The sequence below is a fragment of the Plectrocnemia conspersa genome, unplaced genomic scaffold (genome assembly GCF_051122295.1).
Source record: "Plectrocnemia conspersa isolate PC_06_02 unplaced genomic scaffold, ASM5112229v1 ptg000002l, whole genome shotgun sequence".
NCBI lineage: Eukaryota > Metazoa > Arthropoda > Insecta > Trichoptera > Polycentropodidae > Plectrocnemia > Plectrocnemia conspersa.
The window spans coordinates 21,353,902-21,367,375 of NW_028277166.1; the positions used below are offsets into that span (position 1 = coordinate 21,353,902).

Here is a 13,474-nt window from a genome sequence, read left to right on the forward strand (position 1 = left end):
AGTCGCAAATACAAAATCAGCGGTTACAATTATTATTTAATAATTATTAAGGAATAATATAACTGAATGGAATTGAAATAGCTCGTAGTCTTCACTCAACAAACGCATGCATTAATATTATTTTATATCAGGTAATACACACTTATTTTACTTAAAGTTTTCTTTAAATATAATGACGTTAATTACGAATAATATATCAAACCATTTTGCACTGCGTGCAATTTCATATATTTTAAATTTTTTTATTATTATTTATTTACGTAACTTTGCATGACCAACAAATAACTCATTTTGTGGTTACAATTTGATACATTACAATTATAAATTTAATATAATAAGTACACTTAAATTATTTATTATTAAATTTTAAAAGAACTAATAAGAAAAATAAGAAGCACGTTAAACGAAAACAAGATTATAATTATATATTAATATGTCATGTCATTAAAAAAATAGTTTTTAATTTCTTTGCAATTAATAAATCACTAAAGGTTTTAAATGCAATATATTTTAAAAAATTTGTGCCAAACTTTACAAAAAATGCTTGAGGGATGTGTGAATCATCGGCAGATCTAATTTAATGATTATGTAGTTGTTTTCTGAACTTAAATTTAGTATTTATTATCAATTTTCCCTCTATCATTTTTTTATTACCATTATTAGTTAATATTTTGGTAAATTAGTTATAGGCAAAATTTTAGTTTTTATATACATATGTCTTTCGTATGAGCAGCAAAAGACAAATTTAACAAATTTTTTCTAGCGCTATTTTGAATAGCCTGAAATGATTTTAATTTAAATTTACTTATAAATCCCGAAACGCAAGATTATGAATATGTGCATAATAAATGTTTAATCTAGTTTTATACGATAATATATTTTGAAAATATGAAATTTTTGACATTGGTAATATATTCTTTATTATATAATCAATATGATTACAAAAATTAAAAACTTTAGACTTAATAATTATATATTATCACTTTTCGTTATAAGAGAATTATTTACAGTGATTGTAATATCAAAACTATCATTTATTACAATTACTTGTTGTCTAGTGTTTAAATAGCTTTTTAATCAATTTTGCATTGGTAATATTATTCCAATATGCTACAATTATTCTAATAATATGTAATGATCTGCTATGTCAAAAGCTTTTTTAACTCTGAATAATGCTGAAGTTTTATTTTTATCGTTTAAGTTTTGTTGTAATTCATTAAATCAAAAGCTGCATATTTTTTATTTTATTTGTTTCTAAATCCGTATTGTAAATGTGATAAAAAATTATGTATTTAAAAACTCATTTGTTTTATTGGCTAGAATTGATTAAATTTTTTTTTGATAGAGCTGGTAAAATATATCTATAAACTTGAGCCATATTTATGATTATACATCAATGTTTATCTGTATTTGATCTGATAGAAATGTTCCAATTAAGATGAAATATTTATTAAATTCATCGGCTATTTTTTTTATCAGTAGTTAAATCTCCAAAAATATTTGGAATTACTTTTTTTCATTTTTATTTTCTGGAGTATTTTTGATAACTATTTTAATATTTTCCCAAATTTTATTATAGTAATTTATCTTTATTTCTCTCGATAAGCAGTTACAGCATTTCTAGCTAGATTTTTTCTGGGCTAAGATAATACTAGGTTCTTGCTTCCATTTGTGATGACATATATTCCTATTTTTAATCAAGTTCTCTAGATACTCATCAAACCATGGAACGTTGCCTATATTTTTAACTGAAATTTTTGTCAAGGTTTTATATCTACATGTACTTGTAGCAGGTTTAATTTTATTTACAAAATTATTAGTCTTCACTGACATTTTCTAATATTATTTCGATATTCTATTATGCTCATTTGTAGCATTGTTGATATTATAATATTTTCCTATTAAATTAAAATTTGACATATGATCTATAATATCAATGAATTGGTATTAGTACTAATCCTTGTGTATAAGGATTTTGTTTAAAATGTTGAAATTATAAGATTTTATCATTGTTACATAATCACTAATGTTGTATGTCTCATAAAATTACTTTTTATTATTTGACATATTTTTTAATAAACTTAAAAAAATCATTATGTACACAATTTGGAGCCTTATAAGCAATGTAAATGTTTAACGGCGATCGATTTATTTATGTGATTTTGATTCCGAGGGTAGTGAATAAGTTATTATTATCTTCATTAATAATTTTATAATTAACATAATTATTTATATAAAAACAAAATTCTCTGCTCGTTTTAAGTCTTGATGCAGAGACAGATCGATAACCTTCTATAATAATATATGTAGTATTCTTCACCATCATTGATCCGTGTCTCCGTAACCACCATAATGTGTTTAATTTTTGAATTATGTATTGTATATCTTCAATTTTGTTTTTAATGCTACGTACATCGAGGTAGGTAATATGGAGATACGAATCATTAATAGTGAACTCAGTTATATAGTTCAACTTATACATCAGCGTTAAAATTTGTTTCTAGACATTTATTAAAGTTACTTCTAGAAGAAACCAATAAAACTGTTTTTATTAATTTTAAAATCTTTTTATGTTGTTTAAGTAAGTAGTCATTTTTATTATCAATAATCGAATCCAGTATTGTAAGATTTCGATTACTTGACGTGTCACTGCTAATAAAAGATTCTCAAATTTTACAATGAATTGCAAGAAATGTAATTTGGCACGGTTCCAAATATCATCGTAACAAAAGAATATCATCGTTAAATAAAAAACGCCATATATAAATATTAATTGTATTTGTTAACAGTCAAATATGTTTACAAATGGTTGACAAATTTATATATAAAAAAAACATTCAAGACGTTTAAATTTTCCTATATCGCTTTGTGTTGTATTATTTAGAAAATGAATTCGCTAAATTCCCGAGGCACCGTATGAAAGAATATTTAGTTGTCAATTTAAAACTACATTTTAAATCGTTAGCGTTTATTGTTTCGAGTATACAGTAACATTCATAAAAATATATTCCAGCCGCATTTGTTAGTAACGAATATCGAAGCTGTGTATTTTTTAATAGCAGATTGAAACGGATCGTCTGTATTTATGACAGGTATCGCAGGAAGACCTTTGTTCCATTATCGTTGACGAATTTCATATGGACCGGCCGTTACGAATTGAACGAAGCGCCGACCGATGTATATATGTATGTATATATATATATATATATATATACATACATACATACATATAGAACGATATATACACACAAAAAGTAATAAAAATGACCGCATCCTATATAAAAAATGAAAATTTCGCGTCGATATATGAATCTTTACACTTCGTAATTATATAGTCCTTTCCTATGATAGTTTCTTCGCTTTTTGATATAACGTATCTACCACTTTGCTCATGTGATGGATGGTCTCGAGGGCGGTTTCGTACATCTTGTCGACCGGCGTCTCTTCGAACACGATCAAGACCCCTTCGCCTTGATCTAGGATGCCGTGGAACTTCTTATCTAGGATCATCTGCGACAGTTTCTTCTCGACTCTGGGAACGGGCAGTTCGATCCGTTCGCTGATGTATTCCACTTGGACGCGGCTGTACGGTTCGATGATCCGACACAAGTTCTGCTCTAGCATGGTGTCGTAGAGCGAGCCCAGATGAGCGCGCACAATCACGTCGTCTTCCAACTCCTTCTTGTATTTGACGAGGCAAGCTTGGAAGTCGGCGAGGGAGCGACGGTGGGACGCTTTCGCGACATCCTTCATGGCTTCGATGTCCGCTCCGGCGTATTTGAGCGCCAGCTTGCCGCCGGTTATCTGATGGACGTCGTCCGGCTGGCTCAACATGATCTTGGAGAGGAGCATGTACTTGAGGGCGGTGAGAGCCTTGGCGCTGTCGACGCTGTCGTATCCCTCGAAGGCTTCGTAGAAATAAGAGTAAGCCGTTTTGAAATCGCGCTCGTCCGCGGCGTGCAGGATGCCGGCCTGCAAGTCCAGCGCCGCCTGGACCTTCGGCGGGCAGTAGATGGCGTTCGCCGTGGTGCGGGCCGAAGTCAGAGCGGCGCGAGCTTTGCTGGCGTTGCTCAGTGCGTGGTACGTCTTGCTCTCGAGCAGCTGGACTTCGACCAGGAGGTTCTTGTCGTCGAGCTTCTTCAGTTCTTTCAGCAGAGCGGCTCCGAGCTGAAGGGCTTCCGAGTACATGCCGGTGTTGAAGTAGAGAGCGACGAGGCGAGCCTCGAGCGCCTGCCGCAGGAAGGTTCGCTTCTCGTCCTTGGCCCAGTCGATGCACTCCTTGCAGAGCTGTACTTCGCTACCGACGCCGGCTTCCAGGTCGAGGAAGTAATCGACGAGCTGGCGCACCAACTTGGCGGCCTTGGCCCTGCTGACGACGGCCAGGAAGGGCCTCGCCGAGCGGATGAGCTCGGCCAGCTCCTGGGCGCGGCGCTCCCGCCGGTAGAGCTCCGCCCTCGCCAGCAACTCCTCTTCTTGCCGGCGAAGCAGCTCCTCGGGCTTCTCGTCCTCCGCGATTCGCATCTCCTTGCTCGGCTCGCTGTCGCGCTCCATAGGCCCCGTAGGCGCCTGCCTCATCACGTCCACGGAAACCGCTCCGGCCATGCCGACTTTTCGATCTCTTCACGCGCAGCAACCGCCAGTCATCCAGCGACGGCTCAGTGTTGCCATGACGCGTGCGCAGTCATCGTCCTCGTCGACCGGCGAGCGGCCATGTCCGCTTTCGAATATTACAATTAACTTTTGCACCAACTGTACAAAACTTTTTCATTAATTGATATCAATTTTCCTAGTCAAAAGCACTAACGTTCATATAAGAACTTATGATGACTAAGAATCGAATAAAGCATATCTAAACCGAATTTTGACCAATAGAAGTACTCTCCAATAACAATAACAATAAATCATTCTCAAAAATCCACGTCAAAAGCAACAAAAACGTGTCAGCATCGCTGCTCGATACCGAGCGTTCTCACTGCAAGGTCGACGGTACGATTTTATTGATTTTGACGTGAATTTTTCACTTTTCAAAAGTGATTATTGTTATTTAACAAAATTCTTTTTGAATATACTTTGACCAATACTCTCACGTCAGAAGTCCTAACGTTTTGGATTTACTTTGACACTTTGACTTTCACAACGTCTGATATTTTTGCGCGCTATTTCGAAATTTGTTAATATGTGAGGTGAACCTATTCATGCCATATTTTTTTTAAACAATATGGTTCAATAAATTAAAGTGATTTACAGCCTTAACTTTTACTAAATAACCATAATATTAGGCGCAAAAGTTTATGGCAGATTTAGATGCCCAATGAGTACTTGCGATTTTCTTGATGACTTCTATAGAAGACACTTATTCTCTTGCTGTAAAAATCAATGAATGTGTTACTGTTATTACATGCGGATGATTTAAAAATTAGGTGGGAAATTATTATATACACATTTTGTAAAGAAGACAATTCAAAATTTATATTGTTTTCATAGTAAGAATGATTGCAAATAGTAAAATATGATTTGATACATATTTATTATTTTTTAATTAAAATTTAGAATCATGACCAAAATTAAAAGAGAACTTTATCTATATATGATGTTTATTTTTTATCTGGTATTTGCAATTATGCGTAACCATTCTTAATTTTTTTAACATCTGAAATTGGTGAAAAGTTGACAAAACGCGTCCCGTTGAAATCAAACGAGTCTTTTTTAAGAAAACTAGGACTGAATTGTTCTATAGACAAATTATGCCTCAGCTGTAAGTACAAAACAAATAGAGAAACTACAAAATCACGATAATATAAACGTATATAACGTTAAAAGTATATGTTTTACATGTTAGAATATGAAAGGAAACGGTGGACGAATCACCACCGCCGATGTCTATCCGTCAACCAAAAGAATACGCCGCCGACACGTTAGAGTTATCAGAGTGCAGCTAAGTTTTGCCCATAATGAAATAAATATATAAATAAAAAATAATAAAGTTCTTTTTTATAAATCTTTAATATGTAAGTATGATTTTCAAATATCCATATATTTGCTGTTTATTTTCTCAATGTATAATATTTTTAAAAGGCAGTTTTTTTATTTCAAATTGTAAGATTATGTTGTCTGACTTTTTATCTGGATTTAAATTGTAATTAATTTATTACTGGATATTAATTAAAATTATTTAAATGAATTTTTGACATGACGATATTTTTCTTACTTGGCAACATTTCATTATCGTACAAACGTCAAATTGAAAGGCATATGAAGTACGTAATATTTTATTTACTTGATTTCCAAAAATACATAAAAACATGAAAATAAACCAATTGAATTACAGCAATCTAAGTGCAATACGTGTTAATATCTTCGACTGTATAATAAAGAGACATCTATCTCAAAAGGAATATTTTAACAAAATCAAGGTTACATAATGTTAACATATATTATCAATTACTAATGATAATTATTTAAAAAACAAAGTATTTTCTATTTAGAAATGTTACGAGGTTTTGAAAATCGAAGAGAACAGCGACCAAGAAACAGTCAGAAAAGCATACATAGAACTCGTAAAAATATATCATCCCGATTCAGGCTCACCTGAGGCTAATATAGATAAATTTCAAGAAATTGAATCGGCGTTTAGAATACTGAATAAGAAAAATTCTCAAGATAGATGGAACGTTGATGAGCAGAAAAGAGTCGAAGAATTTGATATAAAAGTATTTATTTTTTATTTTTTGTGTTGTTTCAAATTATTTTGCAATATTTTATTTATTCATTTTAAAGCATACAGCACCACAACACAGGCAATATTTATCTTATGAAGGTACAGGCAGCGGAACTCCGGCCCAACGCGAAAGACAATGGCAAAAGGCGAGGGCTTCACGTGCAGCACAAAATGTCATGGAACATCGTATTTCTAAATCATTGGCATCCGATCATGCTTTATTAGATAAAACAACAAAACAGAAGCATGCCATTAAAACGAAGTATTGCTAATTATTTTTTATGAATATGTATAGGCTATCTATTTTTACTATAAATAATTATATTTATAGATATGGGTATGACCGGTTGGTCGAAGATCTCATTCAGGAGGCAATGTCAAAAGGAGAATTTGATAATTTGAAAGGAACAGGCAAACCTTTGCCGTCAAATCAAAATTTAAATCCTTACGTCGATTTTGTCACCCATAAAATTAATCAAGTATATTATATATGTATCTACATACATACATATATTATTAATAATAAATTTATATAAATTATTATTTTTTAGGTTCTCATAGATAATGGATTCACACCTGAATGGATTACTCTTCAGAAGGATATAAAGAATGATATCATTTCCGTACGTAAATCGTTGTTAGATGAACGATCTAAATTAGGTCCATTGCCTTTCGACTTTATGGAGGAAAAAAGATGGTCAAAACATGTCGAAAAAATGATCGAATTTGTTGCTGTTTTAAATAAGAAAATCAATCATTTTAATCTTGTAGTTCCTATACTTAATAAGCAAATGATGTTAGTCTCTTTAGAAAAAGAAGCTCAAAAAGCGCTGGAGAGTCAAGTACCTGATACTTCAAAGAGTAAAATAAAAGTAAAAGAAAATACAATTAAGGACATTAAAGATAATAGTATTTTTGATTTTATAATGTCTAAACTAAAATAAAAATTGAATTATGCTGTATTATAATAAGATATACTTATAAAGTATTAAAATATTCATATTCTTGTTAATAATTCATATTCATATGTAATCTAAAATAGTACCCAGCAAAGAAAGAATGATTTTCTGAAAAAATAAATAAAAAAGAGAACGAGTAAATAGATACCCAGGTGGATGGCTTTGGCCAGGAACTGGAAAAATAAATATTAGACACTGTATGATTTTCTGAATCTATCTAAATCATTTAGAACGTGGCATAGTGCTCTAGATATTATTGGCATAATTGTATTTAATTTGCACGAAATGCATGATTTTTATAATGCTAATTATAATATATAAAGTTTTATATTTATCAGTTCTGATTTTAAAATAAATATTAAATGATCCTAATTTATTGACAATAGTGTTTAACAAAACACTAATATTTGATAGTTAAATTTTACCATGATAGAAGCATTCATTTAAAGCAAATTATGACTTATTTGTTGTCATGGCCAAAACAAGGCGAATTGTGAATTAATATCGCTTAAAGCAAAAATACAGAATGCAATAAATCAATGGGATTCTACTTTTAGAATTCCATTGATTTTCTTTAAAAACTAATCTTGTTCTCATGCAATCAAAGCACTCCACTGTTCAATTTTGCTGGACTAGAGTTTCTCATCAGCTCAATCGATGTTGAGAGTTAAATCTATTTATATTCAGGAAATATAGAAACAACTAAAACTACTATAAGTGTATTTTTCGTTTTTAAGATATATACTAAATACATATTTTTTATTAAAGTTACGTTCTGAATAAATTACATTGACATGTGTAGAAAGACGTTCTGTAAAAAATAAATTTATATTGTGATTTTTAGAATTAAAGTACAGATATAATTTTTTGCAAAAATATGTATATTAAAAAAAAATTAATTCATGCGATCATACAATTAAAACAATAAGACAATTATGCCCCACAAGGTTGAAAAGGTTACTGACACCTTAAGTATTGTGTTTGCAACAAAGTAAAAAATTACAATAAATTTGAAAAACCTATTTAAAGTTAAGATCACACCACTGTAAATGATTAAAGTAGCAAAAAAATGCACTGCTCGAACGGTTGTTAAATTCTGGTAATTAAAAAATAAAACTACTTTGATTGTTGAGACCACTGTTTTATTGTATAATGTTATAGGAGGATTTTAATGAGGAAACACTCTGTTCCAGTCAGCGGACAAACTATATATTAGAGGTGCCTACATTTTTAGCCCCCGAGGGTAGTGGCAGAACATCTTATTTTACCCGTCTCTCCAAGAAATATTAAAAATGTATATGTAAATAAAATTATGAATTGTATATAATAAAAGCATCATGGTATGATCTTTCTTCAGATCACTTTCCTGTTATAGTTGACTAAAATTAAATCAAAAAGTCCACCGAATCATTAATAATTATTATTATTTGTTCAAAAATATAACCTATGAGCCATAACCATTAAATCTCATTAATATTTAAAAATGATGTAGGCGAAAACCTGAAACAATTTAACGTAAGTATTTAACAAGCTGCTGGGACCCCCTTGAATTTGGCCAGAAAAATGCAAATCATTTAATAAAATACCACTAGTCTGAATAAAATGAAAATATTAAAAAAAATACTACCGACTGGCCAACTTCTCCCCCTCCCCCTGGAAAAATCTGAAATGTCGTCCCTGAATTCGAGGCAAAGAACATATACAGCAAAGGAAGATAGGTTACAAAAAAATAAAAATCTGAGTTTTTACGCAGATTTTTATTTTTTTGTAATCTATCTATTTTTATTTTTTGTGTCAGTGTGATAAAATATTTTTATTATTACTTTACAATAACAATATGTACGCGAAAATATTACTTAACAATTCTTTATAATAGTACATAACTTAAAACGGGTTAACATTTTTAATATTTCTTTTCGTCGCTGCTGTATTTTAATCTAACCTGTTGTTTCCTTAGAATTCGTTCTAAATTATTATTATTAGTCATGTCCAGCAGTTGACTGATTTTCTCGGAATCCTAAGGGTTGTCTCGATTGATTCAGCGTGGTTCTGCTTTGTGCGATTTCGGCTTCTCTCTCATATAATCCAAGTTGGAAGCGAAGTTGAAGTTCCAATGATTTTTTTTATGAAACTTCCGAACGGAAGTGTATTTCTCTGTTAAATTTTAAATAATACGTATATATTTAAAAAAACATTTTTTGCCCATTTTGTATAGATATAACAGCAATGGTTACGCGTTGGGATATTTAAACTTAAAGAGAATGCTCGCTACCTGATTAGTGACGATATCCGGGGTTGATCATTTTTTTATATTAAAGTAAGGTCCAACGAATTAAAGTGCAAATTCATTTGCGTCAGCTGCTTTATTGTTCTGCGTTTAGATTTGAAGACCGCTCCAAATTTTAGTAAATTTGAGGCACAAAAATCCATCAGTTTTATGCCCCTTTTACCAGGTCCTGCAAAAGTGATTTTGACATAATGATTATCGGTTGACCTGACACCTAAATTGTCTTTTAATTTATTGTCAACTTTGAGGTTCAATTGAAATATGCAAAGAGAATATTTTTTCACAAATTGTTAAATGGACAAATACATTGGCAACATCTAGTGTACACCATAAAAATTTAGTTATCGATTTATATTTTTTTTACATGATAAGTTTTTTAATTCTGTCTGAATATTTATAAATATTAAACATATTTTTATAATAAACAAAACAGATTTTTATAATCATTAAAAAAATCAGTTTATGATATATAAATAACGTTTTAAGTTGAACTTTAAACTGTGATAATATTGTGTCTAGACTCGAACCATAAATAATTTTGTATGTGATTTGAATTTTAATTACTGTTTATACTACTTGTTAAAAGTATTAAAATAAAATAAAAATTCCTAATCATTTATTTCTGATTCTTCAGTCAACAAAACATATTTTTAAATCATCATGTATACCTACATACACTTACTTTTATTTTCTAGCATCAGGGTCAAATCTGGCATGTTCATTACCACATCTGTCAATTGACTTAAATATTAAATGCAATCTTGCCCAGACCTTGATATTTTAATAAATTCTTTAAGCTTCCAACTCACACAATTATTCATAACAGTTTTTCTTATATTATTTATTGACACGGTGGATTAGATTAGTGTTGTTCATTAAGATCATATTGTTCGATCAAGGCCGCTCGGTTTGGATTGAATTTGCATTTATATGGTTGTTCTAATATGGGCGTGTGTGTTCTCAAACGTACTATTTGAATATATATGTATATTTTTCAGGAAAATGTTTGAGGAACTTACTCGTTTATATTTGAACATGTGTGCACACGCCAAAACTATGTGTCAATTGGATAACACATTCTAACTGTGAACTTTAAACCACAGCTGAAATACACACGTGTGGGAAGCAGATCTCAATTACATTGTGATTAATTTATTCGATGCTTGTTCATTATAACGAAGCAAGGAGCTTTATTTTTTCAAGGTGATGATACATCAGAATTTTTGCGTGAGTGAAGTGTTACGTGCCAAAACAATATTTATGTCAAAGCAATTAATTTATATTTAGAATGTTTCAGGTTTCATAGGTCGTTATTTTTAGTATATATTTCAAAACAATTTATTTAAAACTTTTCATACAACACAAATTATTATTATGCGATACTAAGTAATATAATTTGGCCATGACCAAAATATTTTGTCCAATATCAGAAAATATGTTAATGATAATAAATACTCTTTTGGCTTCAGTTCCATAAACATGTCTAAAGCAAAACATATGTTCCATTCAATAGTATATGATAGATTGAACATTGTATATGATAGATTGAACCAAAAATTGCCGTTAAACAATATTTAGTTTTAAATTTTCCTTTGAATGCTTAATAATTTCTGAACGAATTTGTCGTATTTTTGCTTAGTAGTAGGTTAAAAAAACATTGTATTAAATGGTCAAAATTTAAATCAACTATGGATCAGTATTAAAATCATATATCACTTAGAAATTTATTAAAAACCTGGTCATAGTTATATTATTCAGGGTTAAAATAAAAATAGCATACTATAAAAATATAGGATAATTAGAACTAAAATAATTTATGGTCATAATTATATTGTTGAGGGTCAGAATAAATGTCAAATGGTTGGAATAATAATAACATACGGTCAGAATATAAATATTGTATCAGAATTAAAATATAGGACGATCATGTGAATAAAAAATATATCATAACATTTATAAATATAAATGGGCAATCAATTATTGATTGTAGAAATATCTTATAAAATATCTCGCTGGCACCAAAACTGTTGGACAGTATTCAGAGCGACGAACGAAGCAGGAATAACAATAGAACGGCGGCAGAGAGCACGCATGGCTTGTTATATTGACATTTGACAAAAACCTGCGAGCACAACCAAACAAGTTACCCCTAATACACCTTATTAATGATAAGGATACAGAAATAAATGTTTAATTTAAAAAAATATATTAATAGAAGGTTGGAATGGGATCAGCAACACTATGACTGGACACTTTGAGATTGAGCGAAAGTTATTGGTCCAAGGAATCTCATATTGCTATTTTTAAGTAATTATTATTTTTGTTACATAATTAAAGTGGCGTGACTTTATCAGAAATGAGAAATGGGGTGAATATGTTGGTAACGGTATATATTTTATTGCACAGGTTGTTGTATCTAATATATAAATGTAATTCAGGTGTCAGTATCTGACGGCGGTGTTCAGTGGCGTAGATAGAAAATTTGGACCCTTATGCAAAAATTACGCAAGGCCCCCCTGAACATGATTTTTTTTTAATATGAGATATAATGATTTTAATACATGTTTGTACATATGTACATTATATGGTAAATAAGATTTGTGTAATCACTAATAAGATTTTTAAATGATAAAATATTAATTGCTCATAATTATATAAAGAAATAAATTATTTGTTTTGGAAATATCTTATAAAATATCTCACTCGCAGAAAAACTTTTTGACAGTTTAAATGAATAACTCTCAACGAACCTATTTAATTGTAAGTAGGACGCGAAGGCGACGAACGAAGCGGGAATAACGAGAGATCGGTGGCTTTTTGTGTTGACATTTCACAATGCTGCGAATCCAAACAACAAGTTGGCTCTAAAACACCTTGCTAATTATAATGATAATGAACTGCTGACATGCAAATGACAGATCGACCAGTTGTGCCAATCTTCAGCGTTACAGCAATAACAACACTATACGATAACACTATGGGCAACCGAAAAAAGTTGATCCGACCATCTATAAAAATATTTTTTACCATTTAATATAAATTCTGACCAGTCCAATTAATATTCTAACCATTTAATATAAATTCCGACCAATTACTATAAATTCTGACCATCTAATATTTATTCTGGTCGCTTATATTCTGACTATAATATAAATTCTGACCCGAATAATACGAGCCGCTATGAAACGAGCTTCCAATAAATCGTCTATTTTTTGACAAATTTCTGTAAAATAAATGCATTTAGTATTAGATACAAAAATAAATTATTATCAGTAATATTGTTGATGATTTTCAATACAACGATTTATCTGTTATTAACTAATAACAATTGTGTAGTTTTTTTAAATTAAAGTGTGGTTGTGTTTGAGCCCGAATTCAGCACTACACTTAACTTCGCGATATGGAAGGGCTTGCGTATCGCGCCTATTCTCGTCGGTAAGAGAGATGAGCAAGAGAATCGTGCTGATTTTTAAAAATAGTATGTAAAAATAGCTTCATAATTTTATTATC

At 30.8% G+C, this 13,474-nt stretch overlaps 2 protein-coding genes and 1 long non-coding RNA gene across 3 annotated transcripts; 1 reads left to right on the forward strand and 2 right to left on the reverse strand.

Moving 5' to 3' along the window:
• Positions 1–2,951: 2,951 nt before the first annotated feature.
• Positions 2,952–5,240, reverse strand: Rpn6 (regulatory particle non-ATPase 6). Its single transcript, XM_088205201.1, has one exon. The coding sequence runs from the start codon at positions 4,600–4,602 to the stop codon at positions 3,343–3,345; it is 1,260 nt and encodes a 419-aa protein (XP_088061327.1). The 5' UTR covers positions 4,603–5,240; the 3' UTR covers positions 2,952–3,342.
• Positions 5,241–6,198: 958 nt separating this feature from the next.
• On the forward strand, positions 6,199–8,809 carry LOC148238071 (dnaJ homolog subfamily C member 28). The gene is made up of 6 exons (XM_088181515.1): positions 6,199–6,257; positions 6,329–6,413; positions 6,486–6,710; positions 6,778–6,980; positions 7,050–7,197; positions 7,270–8,809. The coding sequence occupies exons 1-6, from the start codon at positions 6,253–6,255 to the stop codon at positions 7,660–7,662; spliced, it is 1,059 nt and encodes a 352-aa protein (XP_088037641.1). The 5' UTR covers positions 6,199–6,252; the 3' UTR covers positions 7,663–8,809.
• On the reverse strand, positions 8,803–11,129 carry LOC148238072 (uncharacterized). Its single transcript, XR_015808900.1, has 3 exons — positions 10,984–11,129; positions 9,950–10,133; positions 8,803–9,831 (listed from the first exon to the last, which is right to left on the reverse strand). It is a non-coding gene; the product is annotated as an uncharacterized LOC148238072 (long non-coding RNA).
• Between the last annotated feature and the right edge of the window lie 2,345 nt (positions 11,130–13,474).